Below are 16997 nucleotides of genomic sequence, written 5' to 3'. Positions count from 1 at the left end.
TATTTAATAATAATTTATAAATATTTTATTAATTAATAACATATCTCATCAAAAGAAACACAATTATATTAAATTTATTAAACAACGACTGGATTGTTTTAAAATGGTTAAAGAATTTCAGGTAATTACAAACATAATAATTATTCAAAATATTCAACAATTCAAACAAAATACATAGTAGTAAAATCCACACATTATACAAAGCAACATTAGGGTAAAAGCGGATAATCCCTTTCAGCTATAACAAGCATACAAAGCATACTCCTAACCTATAACAGTTATTGTAATATTTCGATATTCGATAATTATAAATCTCACTTATTTATTATTTTAGCTTTGATGAAAATGACCTTAGCTTTGATCCAATCTGATTTTGTCAACTACTACGGTAATACCCTGTTTTACTTTAAACGGCTCATCGGAAGAAAACATCAAGAGCGTTCCCGATTTCCTGATGAGCAAATATTAACATTTGCGTGCTCTCACTAGCTGAGAAGATTAACATAAAATCTCATTTAATGGTCAATCTGAAAAAAAATAGAGACTAAAACAGAAAAAAAAGTGAATCTTTGTGTAACAGCTTACAACTGCTCAATTACCCAGAAATAAGTAGTTTATTCTCTTAAAATCAAGAATCTACATCTACACTAACTATATAAAACGAAAATATTTGATTTTTTTATTACTTTTTTCAAAAACTGCTGGACCTATTTTAAAAATTCTTTCACCCATAGATACATTATCACCAAATAACATGGGCCATATTTTATTTTCAAAAAGTTAGGGTTCCTCACCAAAACTTAGTAGTCTGTAAGTTGTGGACAAAAGCGGCAATAAGTGAGAGGAAGCGAGGTGAAATCTCTAACGTGATAGTCTTTGTTTTCAATTTGAAATTGTTTGGCATAGTTTTTTTGTATATGTAAAAAAATGATTAAAGCCCCCAAATACCCTAAAAAAATGGGGTTAAATACGCCCCTGAGAGGTCGACTTTTTTTTATAAAGTGTGTACACGCTAATAAACAACTGTGGAAAATTTCAAAGATGCATTAATTTTTTCTTTTTAGAAATTTAGTTTAATTGTAATAGTAACAAAATCTTTAAAAACAAGTTTAAAACATATTCAGAGTTTCACACACAGTCTGCTTTAAATTTTACAGTTTGGCTTACCAAAACCAGAAAATAAGGTACCAAGACTTTTAAATGCAAAATTAGGATATACAAATCCTAAAATTAAAATTGCAAATTGGTTCAATTATCAAGAAGCTTTACCGTACGATTATAAATTAGATTTCCCAGAGAACATAAGAGAAGCAAAGTATAAAACTTTTGGTAATACAGAAACCCATCGTGATTTTTCTACAACAACACATGATATGACTCAACAAATAGAGTTAAAATCGCATAGATATAAAAATATCATACATACCAAACCAAAAATTGATTATTACACTTATTCAGGGTAAGATATTTCCAGACTCCATCTAAACACTTGAAAAATTGTTTTGATCAAAAATTGTTCGTTTATTTATGAGAATCAACTTTCAAATTTAAAGTGAACTATCTCTTACTGTTTAAAGATAGTCCATTGGTTATTAAAGAAACCCGCAGAACCACGTCCAATCTGATGTCAAAACATAATGTCCCTCATCAAACTCTGCAACTTGTTCAAGTTTTGTTCATTTTTGATTGGCTAATTACAAAACAAGATATTTAGGTGTATAAATTAAATGGCCTACCCTGTATATAACACTATTATGGAATATAAGTAAATCTAAGGGCACATCGACACATTTTCGAGCTAAATACCGGTCTCATTTCTTTTTTCTTGCATTGTTACAAAAAAAAATTTTATCTTTGCATTCAAAAGTATTAACTTTTAATTTTAGGAAAATCGATAATATTTTGAAAATAGAAAAAATTCGAGTGGAAAATGCAGACTACACCAGTGTAATGAAATCAGATTACATTAATCCAACATATATTATAAATTACGGAGTAAGAAGGCTTTAAAAAAATTTTTAAGAAGGTTTTTTTTCGGCAAATACATCGTATAATGAACACAAAGACATAGAGAATGGACTAAGCAATATCCTCAAGAATTTGCCCACTCTCTAGAAAGAGAGAAGCAATCGTGCGGCCACTGCCTGTCTCTTTTCTGTAAGCAAGTAACATAGACATAGAGAAAAATCAACTGGCCGCACAATAGCTTCCCCTCTCTTATAAATTTATGCTTATATTTTCTGTACAGTTGGATGGGAACGTTCAGTCTCTATGTCTATGAATAAACACCAATACCATTCCAAATGTGTTCTACAGTTTATATACGATCCCAGGCAAATTATTTGACAAGCTTTTTTGTACTAAAAAATATAAAATAATTATTTTGTCAAGACACTTATACATGACTATTACTAAAAGCTGGAGGAGTTCAATAAAATAAATTTCAAAGATGATACGGAGCTCCGGTTCAGGAAGTGAAGGGGAGAAATTTTCATTTCATTCATTCTGCCCCACTCCCCACATACTTAATTTTGATTCAATTTCAAAAAATATATAATTTAAGGTAACTTTACCTAAAGAAGATCCAGCATTATACAAGCCCAGAGTTATAATGGGGAATGAATCTTGTCAACATAAATTTGTGGATGATGGTATTGAGGAAAAACTGAGAAATGTGCAAAATTTAAAAAGAAAACTATATCGGTCATACAATTTCATCACAGGAAAATATACAGATGAAGAGTATGCATCCAAGGAACAAAATTATAATACTGAAGATCAATATAATAACGAATATCAAAATGATAATAATAATTAATAAAAATATCAAAATATTAAGACCAACCATTGAATGTAGATAATTTAAACCAATTAAATAAAATGGAAATAAATATAAAATTAAAGTTATGAATATACAACTATTTAAAAAAAACTCGTGAGCAGTAGAGCTCCATCACTAAAATAATATTTTCCCCTAATTTAATGTTTCTTTCTGTCAGATCATTTTTATTGAACCTTGAAGCATTAAACTCTTTAAACAAAACTACTTAAAAAAACATGGCTGCTATCGAATTTGCTACATTACCCATAAAAATGTAAAAGAAGAATTAATACCATATCAAAATTTGAAAATTAAATTAAAATTTTTTAGAAAACAAAGAAGTTATGAACAGAGCATTCAAAGATTTTTGCCCGTCTCTTTCTTGAAAAACAGAGCTTTATATAAATATATGTAATCTCTATGGCGATATCGTGCAATGACGTCTCTATTCGTTCATATTTTCCATACTTAAGATTTTCAAAAACCAACTTCTTTTCTTTCTTCTTTTTTGTCAGTACAGTGAAAATTCTTCAGCTTAAGTGATTAGAAAAATTTTTTCATAATCTCCATTTTCCATTTTAATAATTTAATAGGACCAAAGTTATGTTTGCTTGACTTTTCTGCAATATGTCAAGATTTATACCCAGTCAGCTACCATAATATCTTACAATTGTCCCATTTATTTGATAGACAAATCATAATGCGGAATGAAAAATTTCATGTGGTTGTAGATGTTGTACATTGCATAGTTGGCTAAAAAATAGCTCATGTTCCTAACTGATTCTTTTCTCGTAACAGATCGAGGCAAATTTATATATTAGCACATTATTATTTATATTCGCACGTTATTCTTTACAAAATAACAAACGACTTGTGCCCGAAACTTTTTTCTATTGATTTAATAAAAAATCTACTCTTTGCGCTCGATCTTTCCACATTTAAAACTCCTTTCTCTATTTTAAGTACATATTTAAAAATGCAGACTGTATTCTGCCATTCCGTTTTTTCTGTTAAAATCACCCGATCTATTTGCTGAAATAAGATTTTGAATTTAGTTAGATAGACTTAGGATATGGTTTTTGTAAAATGAAAAAAACACTAATTTTTAAAAAGCACAAATATATTGAAAATAAAACATAAGAATGTAATTTAATTATTCCAATAACCACTACATTCAAAACCATAATCTATTAATATTTATTATTTTTTTAATTTTACATAATATTTAAAGGCATTTTTTTCAAGATATTTTGGTTGTATTTGTATCGTATTTGTTTCGTTTAATAAATATCGTAATAATAATTAATTAAATATTGTGTCAATTATAAATTACTACTGTATAATAACTTTGTAACAAACATGACAAAAATAAACTCTATCATTGAGGTAAAATATTTAAGCTCAAAGTTTCATTAAGACGATAGGTCTGGTTTTATTAAATATTTTTCAAAAACCATTTGAAAAACAAACTAAAATCAAATATCTATTGTTTTTTGTTTGTACAATGTGAAACACAATACCTGGTTTATTTTAAAAATTTGTAGTTACATAGGAACTTACTTCGTATAAACATAAAAAAATTCGAATGGCTTTTCCAAGGCAAAATATCTTCAACAGGCTATTGTTCAATTAACAAACCGTATACTCATTTTGATACAAAAAATATCAATCGTTTGCCAATACTTGAAAGCCTGTAAATAATTGTTTTTACTGTCTAAATTTGTGGAAAATTTTTTTTTTAAATATATTACATTATAGTTCATTAAACATAAAAATTTCCACATTCACACTTAACGAAAATTCAACGATTCTCGTCCAGAAAACCCACAATACATGGGTCGTTCTATTCAAACCAATAAATTATTTACTACTTATTAATTTGGTTAAGAATTTTGAATTAATAAAAAAGGTTCAATACTCGAATACGCATTTTCTTACAGCATAATTATCATGTACATTTTTTTAATTTGTTAAGTCACACAAATATAAGATTGAAAGAAACTAACTGAATGATGTCACAACATAACTCTGATTAAATTGAGAATTTGGTTGAGAGGATATGGAAAACAATATATGTTCCATAAAAGTAGGAAATTTTTAATACTGATAACACCGAAGCTAATCAAATAAAATACAATTTGACTTGCACAATCTAAGTATAAAACGTGTCGTTTATTATAAAACATCGGAAAAATACAAGCAGAAAAATGAAATTTTCTTGTTATATTTTCCAGAAAAAAAAACGCCATCCCTTTTGTCTTTATATTTAGATGGAGCATTTTAAAAATGCCATTAAATTTGAATAATTATTTTAGGAGCTGTGGATGCACAAAAATTGAAGCACTAATCGGTGTCAGTTTTATGTTAAATTAAAGTCATAACTAATGACAAATTACACTTAAAAAAGTTACAAGTGGTCGATTATCTTTAGTTATAATAGATTAACTCGTTTCCAGTACCATATTAGAGTTGGTCTAGGTAACCATATTCTCTTAAACCTCTTTAAATTCAAGTAAAATTTACAAGTATCTAATTTATAAATAAATCCTACTGAACAAAAACAATTTCAGCGTATAAGAAAATGCAGATAACTAATAAAAACAAAAATAAAATTAATAATAAAAATTAGATCCATTTGATATACTGAAGAGTTCTGAAAAAAACGCCAAATATACAAGTTTAAAATATTCAAGTTGGCAACAATGTATAACTTGAACTTACTGTATCCTAAGCCTGGGTTTATGAAACCCTTAGTAGGTACCTAATAGAAAAATTTTTGACTAATTATTAAAGATAGAAATTCTAATAATCTCAAACACAAGAATACTAGTTCATGCTAAGTTTCCAAACAACCGTTGACAACGAACATTCTTCAACTTAATGTTTATTTTAAATTTGCAAGATATGTTTATTTATCATTTACAAATTATATAAAATTATAAAAAGTAATACTTTACTAAAACTACTTTTCTTAATTTCATAACTAAACATCACTCATCCTAATAAATTTTTAAACATTGTGTAATGTAAAAAAATACGAAAAAAGTATTGAAATTAATAATTCCTTCTTCAATAGATGATAGAAGAAATTCTGAGTACTGAGTCGCTTGGTGAATCATTCGGAAAAACGAAATCAAATATACATTCGAGAGCATCTACACCATCACTTAGTTACACAGTGAGTAGCCTGACAGTGAGCGTTACACAGTAAGTTAATAAATCACCAACAAAAACTTTTGTTTTTTATAGTGACCCATGACAAACCCATGTAGTAACCCATACTGGTTACTTATATTATAATTAATAAAAAATTACAGTACTCGTAGCGTATATCAAAATTAATAAAAGATAAAACAACTTAGAAAATGCCAAGTGGTAGACTTCTTTCTTATGAACCTCTTAAATCTCGATATCCATAATTAAGCCGTAAGTGATCGATTTTTTAAATTTTGGCCACTTGATTACTCGAGTGGTTCAGAAATGCAAATGGCCATAACTTTAAAAATTGACCACTTTCTTCTTAAACAAAGGTACCACGCTGTTAAGGGGGTCCTTGGAAAACAAGTTCACCACTTGGCAGTTTGGACATCACGTGTCCCTTTTCCATTATAACATTTCCCTGACTAAACATAAAATAATATTATTTTTTACTTGGTATTATTTAACAGCAAATAAACGATGAAACAAAAAAAAATTAAAATATAATATAAATAATAATTGAAAATCCCCGTAGTAAAACTTTAAAAAAATCTTTCAAAAACATAAAACATTTAAGTAAAGATGAAAAAACATTACAACTTAACAAATATTCAAATATAACAAAACTTTGTAATTAAGTAATATTTACTTAAAAACACAAAATAAAACACAAAAGCTAATCGAATTACAGAACTGCAAACAAACCCTAACCTTCTCTTACGAATTATTTTATAAGTAGAAAAATATATTTAACGAAACTTAAATAATTACTAGTAAAACGTAGGGTTTTAAAAAAGTTTCGAATTTCACGTAATAATATTAAAATCGCCAAGTATATCAGTCTCTACAAAAAAATATAATAGAAAAAAACGCTCCCAGCAACAATATAAAAATCTATTGTAAAATACTACTCCTTCGACATTTATATACAGATTTTTAATCAAAAGCTTGAATTTTCTTATGGCATAAGTAATTTATATTAAAATTGTGTGTCATCTGATGAAAACTTGATCCGATTACTACACAAGCGGGTTAAGGAAGACTTTAAGAGTGTAGAAATTATTTAAGAGAACGAATAAAATATTAGTTTTATTTTCTTTACCTCCATAATAATTAAAGAAAATCAAACTTGGAACCACCCATAATGATATGGATTTTATGTATTATTTAATAAAATCTTAAATTGTGTTGTTTGTAAAAAAGAAGCCCGCTCTAATCTATCAAAGCCTAAAAACCAAATCAAAGATGCACAATTTTAGTAATATTTTCCCTCAATATTGAATATGATTTTTTTTTATAAATTAGAATGCATGAAAATCCAGCAAAATCATCGTAGTTCTTGATCTACTGTCTAAAAAATTAAATCGAAAATTCGGACGATTATTTATTTAATTATAGCAATTTTGTTTTCTAGACACAAAACATCTTATTCAAAATTGGGGATAATACAATTTTAGGTCAAACATTTTGTTTAAACTACAAATTAACAAAAAATGTTATTATATTATTGTTATCATTGGTATTTATCACATTTTCTACCTATCGAAAATCCATGCATACATCTACGTAAATAAATTTGTTTAAGGTTTATATATATGTTTGAGAAGCCTTTTGTTTAGGTTCATATTCCATGTATGAGTTACCTGCGAACTATTGATTAAATTGCCATCATAAGATTACATTTTTATTCTAAAAGTTATCTGTTTAATTAATGTGTATATACCTTAATTCGTAGTTAATTTTTGTAAAAAAATAAATTACAATAATATTTAAAGAAATTAACGAGTTATTATAAGAAATGAAATGTTTTTCATTCTAATATTACCCAATTCATACATAATTTTCCACCTAACACATATTATATGGGTCAGAATTGGTAACATAAAATACTTAATTTTGTACAATATAATACCAGTATCCAAGAATACCCTATTTATTCGACGAAAATAATAAGCATTGTTGTAAGACCTACAAAAGCAACGATAGATGGTTTCATCTAAAAATCTTAAGACATGATTTAGTATAAATAATTAACAATTAATACTGTTTTTAAAATGCCTACCTCATTGTCTACTACAAAACAATATTCACAGCTCCATCAATTTTAGTCAAAACTGCTTTATTACAAATATAAAATTAATTGTTTTGCCAACCTCTTTTATTAATAATAATCCAATCAATCTGTTCAACCTTCTCAGTAGGCTTAAAAAATTTTTCAAATAATTCCGTTCTGATAGCCCACAGACATTCGAAAGCTAAGTTTAACTATCACTTTGAAAGAAGTAAGTTTTCTATTCATATTTTAGATAACTTTATATTTTACTTGAAATGATACGGAATTTTTGGATACTGATTAAATTTTCTTTATATGGAGTAATTAATTATTTTATTGTTTTGTTTGCAAAAAAAAAACAATGTTCGGTTACTATTTATTAGAAAAAAACTCAATAGGATAAAAAATTGAGTAAAAACCATCAAAAGCATTTATTTATGCATTTTAAGTTAGTTACTTTTTGACATCGTAAATAATTCGTTACCAATCCTACTCAATGTGATAATAACTTGAATAAAAATAAATTACGTAACATGATTTCAATAACATGAAAATGTTAACATTAACTTTTATTAATAAATTGTTTACTTGAAATTCGGATGATTTGTACCTGGGATCAATAAAATATCGATATTATATAGGCCTAAATGTACACTTTTTTAATTAATGTGATTGATCGCAAATCTTTTTAAAAATTTTCTAAATATTAAAAAAAAACGAAAATTGAAAATAATATCTTGTACGGTACAATAAGATTTATTTATCACTCAAATTTTCTTGAAACTTGAAAAAACATTTGGATTGCATTCAAATGAATTCCATAAAATATTTTTAATTGAAGTTTTATGTAATACAAAATGATTCTTCAAATATGTCTTTTATTTGGAAATTGTATCTGTAAAAACTTTGAGTAGCAGAAAATATTCAAAACTTAGATATATCGAATGCAAAGAGGAATATTTATTTTAACTGAAAATATGTTTACAATATTATAGAGTTGAAGCTCGCCATAAAATTTAAAAAATTGAAATATTATCGTATTATACTGACGTTTCTTTAACCCATATATATATAGTTGAAAAAAGGCACAAATATGGGTCAAGAAAAGTGATTTCGTTGAAAATCATTATGGATAAGTATATAGTGTATATGAAAAACTTCACTTAATTATGATATATTTTTGAAGAATTAAGGCACGTAGTTAAAATGACTGTTTAACTTCAAATAAAAATCTGTTGCGTTATGCACATCAATTAAAAACTACCATATTTTATGATTTTATCTAAAAAGCTATTTTCTAATTAATATTTAGTAGAAAAATCTTAAGTAACCTTATTGATTGAAAACATTAGCTCTTGCTTTCATTAAAACCTTTACTAAAAACATTTGCCGTAACTCGATAAAATCTATACCTTAGTTACTTAATCATTAAAATTAATGTTTCAGATATTTCATACTTTACTTCATCATTAAAAAATTCTACAATTACCCCGATAGTATTTATGGAATTCGTTGAACACAATCTGAGCACTCTCTGTACGTTTTACCACGCATACAATACCACATATCACAGCTGCAAGGACTCCCAATTCTTACAATCTACATAATAATTAATCAAAAAATTGTCTTCTTTATTTTAAATTATCAGTCAATTTAGTTTTTCGTTTTAAAAACTAAAATCAAGACATTTAACTAGGTATAAACAGTGCTGACATCTACATTTGCTGTTTCTGAACAAAGAAACAAATTATTTATTACAAGATTTTGCAACATACTTACAGTTACATATTTTAAATGAGTTAAAATAAAAAGAATTTGAAAATTTTTTAAATAGAAATTTTAATTTTTTATGAAATTCTTTTTAAAACTGTCTTTGACAACGAACTTAATAATTGCTGCACCAAAAATATATAGCAACTAATTATAAAAGGTTTTTATTTATGTCACCAAACTTTAAGACCAATTAGAATCTAAATTTGGTTTGAGAGCAAAGAGCAAATTTTTTAAGAAACATGTCTTGTTGACGAAAATTTTAAATTCATAATATCTAAATTAGACATCTTGCAATCAAAAATCGGATAAAGATGAAAATACGTAATTGGTTAGATACGTTATTATCATTTTCCATAGTGATTGCTAAATGATTTGGGAGTCGAGAGGCAGCTTTTGGTAACAATGTACAACCATAATGTTAATTTATGAGTTCCCAAACAACTATTATTTATCAGAAAATTAGAGTATAAGAAATTTATGAATACATTATGGATTTAATATTTGTCTCTTATTTATTTCAACTAAGTATAGCAATGAATAAAAAGGAGTATGACTTGACTGTCAAGTATTTATTAATTTTAGTAGATAGAAAATTTTTAAGATTCACTGATTACATTTTGAATATGTTTTGTACAAGTTATGAATTTTACAAATTGTAAAAAAAAAAAAATAAAACAAAATCTTATTGTACATTTGACTTACTTTCTTAAAGGCCAAAGTTAATCGAAAATGTTTAGGAAAAAAAGATCCTATTGAGTACGCCTCTTTTTACCACCACTCTTCTTTTTTATTTTATTAGACTGTCGCTTTCGCTTTAATGATTTACTATTTGATGAACTATGGCCATATACAATTTCATCAGCTAGATTTCCCATATTACTATGTAACTGTTTCCTTCGATTACGTTCAACTTTTGTTTCAGGTAATCGAGTGAGATAATTTTCTTCATATTCAGTTTTTTCTTGTTCAAAACGTGATAATGTTTTTTGAGCGTAGTTACCATGTGATATCTCCTGGGGCGTATCTAAGTACTCATCACGTAAATCTTCAATAACGGACGAATGTAAAGTATGTTTCCTTTTATTTTCCTGTAACCTTTTATTCTTTTCAACAATGGACTCATCACCATCGTAGTGTACTGCAGCTAACTTAGGTGGCACATATAATCCAGATTTAGATTTTTTTTCTTTTGTACCTTCTTCTTCATCATCACTCTCCTCTGAGCTGGCACCATCATTACCTAATAAATTATCAGGATTTGCACGTAACATGCTAGGATCATTTTCTTCGACAGTTCCTTGAACGGCAGCTTTCACTAATTTATCAATTTGATATTTTAATCTATGATCAATAGGTCGTATTTTTTCTAAAACAGTTCGTATTTCCACTAAACGATCTATGGATGGATCACCTTCAATTGTTTCACCAGAACATTTACGTAATATAGCATATGTAACATTTATCAAATAACTTAATAACATATGATATTTCATTTCTAAGAAACTCAAACCTTGTGTGGTTGAGAGTTCACCTTTATGGACTTTTACAATCATATTATCAACTAATTGTGCAACATTTTGTACGTTTGTATTCATCTCTCGTAATAGAGCTAAAGCTTGACTCACATCTTCTTGATCTTCGTCAAAATCTTCATTAATTGCCTTTAATAAAAAATTAATTGAATTAATTATAAATTCGCAGTTATCTAAGCTCAATCAATGGTTTCGACAGTGTATTTAATGTTTGGCTTTTAACGTATAAAAGGGTGCTATGAATTCGGAGTAAGGGCAACTGAGACACCATAGTCGTTATGGACATTCTAAAATTAAGAGTGATAACTTAAGGCAGGCTATTACCTTTTTTAATCTAATAAATAATTTAGTATTCTCCAAATAATATTTATACCTCGGCTTTGGTTAATCTGTGTTTTTTATATAAATGACAAATATTAGGAAGTGAAAATAAATAATGCCAAAGTAATTCGTAATAAATGAAATGATCTCTAAAGAATATGATAGTGGTTGTGTTTGGCCAAAATGAGCCCTCGGTTAGTTTATTGAGCGATTTTTTACGATTTTTCCTTTAACGAGATCGCACTCGGTAAGCTAACTGAGCGCTTAGATCAATCAAATACAGCCACTAGCTGCGTCCAAATACATAATGGAGATTATTAAATTATGGGGTACCGGTACTAGCACTTTTTTCAACTAATCGGAGCCAATGTAACGATTTTAATGAAAATAAAACCACTTTTTAAATATGAAGTGTTCAAACGCATTGTAGTGCCAAAAATATTTTGCTTTTAAACAAAAATTGGTTTTGATTCACGCTTATACTATTATGCCGATTTTGATTCATTAGGTATTTTACCATTAAATAAAATGGTTTTCGGGTGGAACAACAACCTATGCAAGATCTCATTACCTAAGAGATTGAGATTTAAATATTAATTTAACATATACGATTTAAAAAATCCAAATGGAATGATTCGGAAGATATTTCAGGAGATCAAGTCTGGAAAAGGTTGATAAATCATTTTATTTTTTCTAAAAATTATAATCTATCAACCCTTTCCAGAATTGCAAAATTTCTGAAATTTTTCTTAATCAAATGCATGATAAATCCTTCAGAGCTGAAACATTGAAGAAGTTAAGTAAAAATGATTTTTTTGTGCATACATACTACAAAAATTAACGACATACTTAAAAAAATTGTTAAAAAATTTTACGATAGTTATGAATCTGGACTCGGTCACAGAATTCTTTATTTACATAGCGTATGAAACTCCAATGTAGAACAATTATAATAACACTTTCTTTCCTGGGATAAATTTTTGCGGGGTATAAATTTTATTTCGAGATTAAATGTTTAAACTATAGTTTTTTTAAATTTTAAAATGATTTACCTAAACTTTAAATTAGATACAACTTTTTCGTAGGAAAACAAAAAACTTTAATATTTTGGTGTGATACACATTCAGATATAATAGCATTCCAGTTACATAGTAATTTTTCAATTTGACTGAGATAATTCAAAATTTCAGCCAATGAATTTTAATGAGTTTGACTTAGATAATTCAGAATTCGAAATTTTAACCAATTGTAGCAACAATTGGATCGCTCTCAGATTTCGAGTTATTGGACTATAAACGTCAACATATACGTGTGGAACTTTTGGTTCCAAACTAGTTTGCAACTAGTATTAGATCAGATTTTAACACCAATTTGCCACTAAAATTTCTAAATAAATAACCACTGAAACCTACTGGTTGCGTGCAGTTTAAAGTATGATGCTTACTTTTTATGATTTATGCATAATAAATAATTTTTACTTGACTTCTGGTATCGTGTGTTACTCTTGTGTGAGTGTTGTTTGGCAAAGGGAAGAAAAAAGGAATGATTAGGAATTTAGAATTTTTTGAAACTACAAACTCTAAAACTTATGAAAATACCTAATAGATAATTCTCAGACTATAAGGTGTAAAACCTAAACGTCAAAATAACGAAATTTAATTTAGGAATGTTTTCACTTGGTACAAATATTTATTCAGAATAACTTCAATTCAATATAAAATTTGTTCTTACAAAAGGTTTTTTCTGAACATTCATTTTTTATGATGCCTAGAAATTTTTCGTGGAACACACAGTATCAGTATTATTAAAATGTGAAAGTTTAAAGATTTCATTCATTTTAAAAGCAACATTTTTTTCATAAACTCATTTGGGTGTTTTCTCAAATGCAAGTCAATCTTGGATAACTAATAAATTTTAACTGGAATATGACAGAAAAAATTAAGGACAATGTGCAGGATAAGAATCAGTTCTAATTGCAACAAAAAAAGGTTAGAACCATGTGTTTGTGTACTGAACCTAATTAATGACATAAATTTAAATCAAAACATTATTTAAAAGTTAATAATTAAGAATAAAATAAATGAAAGTATACGAAAACATAAAATTTTGCTTAATACCTGAACCATGATGATGAATTAATTAACTAATTAATCAATGAAATGAAAAATTATGAACAATAATATATGTTTCACGTGCTCTTAAATTATATAACAACACATAATTCTTAATAAAACATTAATATAAAAATTATAATATTTATTTGTAGGGTTCAAACATCATACCATTCCTACTAATGTTGCAAAAAGTTACTAGTAGTTTATTACTAATATTGTAATACATAACAGCTAATAGTCTTGCGTTTCACCTATTCATAGCATTTCATTGGTTAAAAAAATAGGGATTTTTTATATATGTATAATATTTTGTATTTTTTTTACGAAGTGTATGTAGTGCCACAAGTGGCAACCGAGAGTCAGTTTAGTTTTAAAATGCCGCAAATCTAATTCATTGAAACAGATACATAATGTTTGATTAAACACTTGTCTAAATACAATTATTATAATGTTTACAATTCTTGACTTTCATATTTTAGTTCAATTTTAGGTTTCGATTGTTTGAATAAAATTAAAAGGGATGTAGTGCAGTACCTACCACGTATTGATTCAAAAAATTATTCCTTCCCGTTTTTAGAAAAGCCATAATTCTAAAGTGGTACAAATAAGAACTTCATCCAAAAATCATGATCTGAACGTCTCAATAGGCGTGGAGAAAATTCCTCGCTGTAATAGCTAATTTTGTACATAGATCCTGCGTAAATCGAATGCAAAAGTGAAAAGGGATCCAAAGTTTATAAACCAGTTTCAATGCTGCTAACGGAAATGTACGAAATGAACACACTCATTTTACATAATTCATAGATAAAATATTGATAATATTCAAATGGCATTTCAAGTGTAATAACTTACAAATATTCAATCAAATTAATATTAATAAAATGTAAATTATTTATGTAGATTTTTTTTTAAATATTTATGTTGAAAGTTGAAACATAGGTAATAATACAAATATAAGGGAACATATATCTGATGTAATAGTCGACTCACAAGAAAAACCAATTTAAAAAAATCACGAAAATAATTTTCTTTTATTTTTAAGGACCTATCAAATGAAATTCCACATGGCCGAGTGGGTAAACAAAATTGTATACTTCAATTCTATATGAACACTTTTTATTTGAAAATTGTGATATGAGGGGGATGAGAGTGCTGAAGCCACCGACCCCTTCTTCCCCGAATAAATGTTGAAAACATCAATTTTGGAACTTGCTGATTTAATTTTCTAGTAACTATCACCTCAGCCCTCACCCTCCCGGGAATGGAATTTCTGGCAACGTGTTTGGTTCGTTAAGAAGCCCATATCTGTTTATTCATCATTGAACTCTGAAAATGGATAGTTTTGGCGTTGAAATACGTAAACTTGAATGAACTTTTAAAGAGAAAGGTGGGGAATATTTTTTTGTTATTTTCAATTACAAGTGGGGCATGTAGTTTGAAATATTATTTTGTTTTATGATTAAATAATATAATTTTTTAATATGCGAGGCAGGAATTCGGTTGTTTTACTAGCGCGCTAGCATTAGTTAACGCAACAGCTTCCAAGTGCTAGACGTACTTCAGAACCCTTAAAATGAGAATGTTTCCTGATAGTATATGATTTTGTGCTATAAGGAACTTGCAAGTTTGTGGCACTTTAAGCACGCGGCCTAGACACCGTTTGTGGTACTTTATACACATCTTTTTTTTTTATAGAATGTGCATATTCACATGTGCATTAATATACGGATAATAAAACATATACATAGGTATGTACCCTGATAAAATTTTAGTTTTGATGCAAAAAACAACAAACATGAAACAAATCAAGTATTGATTTGATTGTATTTGTTGCATTTTTTTTTATATTTCTAATGTTTTTTTTTTTTTTTTCAAATATAACGATTTTGTGTTTTTGATAAAAAAGCTCTATTTTTATTTGTTAATTTTTATTTGATAACATACGTATTGTAAATATATCATTTGGAATAGTGCATTTTGATGCTTAATATATAAAATTGTTCCAATAGAATTAAATAATATATCAAAAACCTCGTATCAAGCATTTTTTTCAAAATTTCAATTTTTTTTAAATCTTATTAGAAAATTTGATTAGTCTACTAATTATCGTTTAAAAAAATTCGGCTAGTAATTATTTCACGAAGAAATAGAAATGAACTGAATCCTGGATAGAATATTGTTAACATCTTATTAAATTATATCTTTCTAGTTACTACTTACTCTCAAGGCGCTGTAATATAGTATATTCGTTTTATTCATAGTTTCGTATGCAACGTGTGCAGCTCCATTTGTCTTTTGTCGTAGATCTAGATTGTTCACGCTCAGCTAGTTAATTATAAGCCTACGTTTGATGTGCTTATGAAATTTTGACACAAAATCAAAAATTCCTGTTTATCCCAACTTAAATCACAAGCTCCATTTCAAGAATAGTTAATTTTATCCATAATATAATTTATTTAATCTTGTCAAATTAGGATTTCTGTACCGACTGATCGACTTGATTTCAAATTTCAAAAGGGTGGATCCAAAATGGCCGATTTTTTGGGCTTTTGAATCAAAATTTTTTTTTTTACAAAAATGGAAAGATCATATATAAGGTTTATAACAAAACTGTTTTTATTTTTTCATGATAATTTTAAAGTTACAGACAGTTTCAAAAGAGAAACGAAAACGCCCGACAAAAAAAATGTTCGTAAAACATCGTTGTGACGTAATAATGTTAAGTGAATAGTGAATATACTGTATATTATTAATTAACATTATGACGTTTTAAAAACAACAATTTTGCTTTATTAATAGGCCGCATTGAATGCACTTTGGATTTTGAAATTTTCGCATCAAATTCATGGTCAGGTGTCAAGAAAATTCCCGTGCGAAGATTTTTTTCCACTCTCCTTGTTTATTTTCGTTAAAAATAGCAATTTTTCTTTAAAAATCAACTATATTGGACCTGCCATTTTGAATTTTGAAAAGCACACTTTCTAAGTATATAAATTCTGAACGACAGTTATTCACGAGTTTTTTAAGACTAAAATCAAATCGATCCTTCAACTTTCCAAAAAAAATTGACAAAATTGAGTTAATTTGAAACTTGAACCAAATTTTAAACAAAGAAAAAAAACTAAATATACATATACAATATATTCTTTACAATGTGTTTAATGTATTCTCTACATATTGTTTTA

The 16997-nt window shown here is 27.2% G+C and overlaps 2 protein-coding genes across 2 annotated transcripts; one reads left to right on the top strand and one right to left on the bottom strand.

Moving 5' to 3' along the window:
- Positions 1 to 103: 103 nt before the first annotated feature.
- LOC123292005 lies at positions 104 to 2818 on the top strand. Its single transcript, XM_044872506.1, has 4 exons — positions 104 to 121; positions 1158 to 1329; positions 1913 to 1995; positions 2564 to 2818. The coding sequence occupies exons 1-4, from the start codon at positions 104 to 106 to the stop codon at positions 2816 to 2818; spliced, it is 528 nt and encodes a 175-aa protein (XP_044728441.1).
- Positions 2819 to 10051: 7233 nt separating this feature from the next.
- LOC123305128 (neuroguidin) lies at positions 10052 to 13943 on the bottom strand. The gene is made up of 2 exons (XM_044886755.1): positions 13816 to 13943; positions 10052 to 11506 (listed from the first exon to the last, which is right to left on the bottom strand). Exons 1-2 carry the CDS (start codon positions 13822 to 13824, stop codon positions 10595 to 10597), a joined length of 921 nt encoding a protein of 306 aa, XP_044742690.1. The 5' UTR covers positions 13825 to 13943; the 3' UTR covers positions 10052 to 10594.
- Between the last annotated feature and the right edge of the window lie 3054 nt (positions 13944 to 16997).

The sequence above is a fragment of the Chrysoperla carnea genome, chromosome 1 (assembly GCF_905475395.1).
Source record: "Chrysoperla carnea chromosome 1, inChrCarn1.1, whole genome shotgun sequence".
Classification (NCBI taxonomy): Eukaryota; Metazoa; Arthropoda; class Insecta; order Neuroptera; family Chrysopidae; genus Chrysoperla; species Chrysoperla carnea.
Note: the sequence above shows the minus strand (reverse complement) of the source record. Positions and strands in the feature narration are given on the sequence as shown.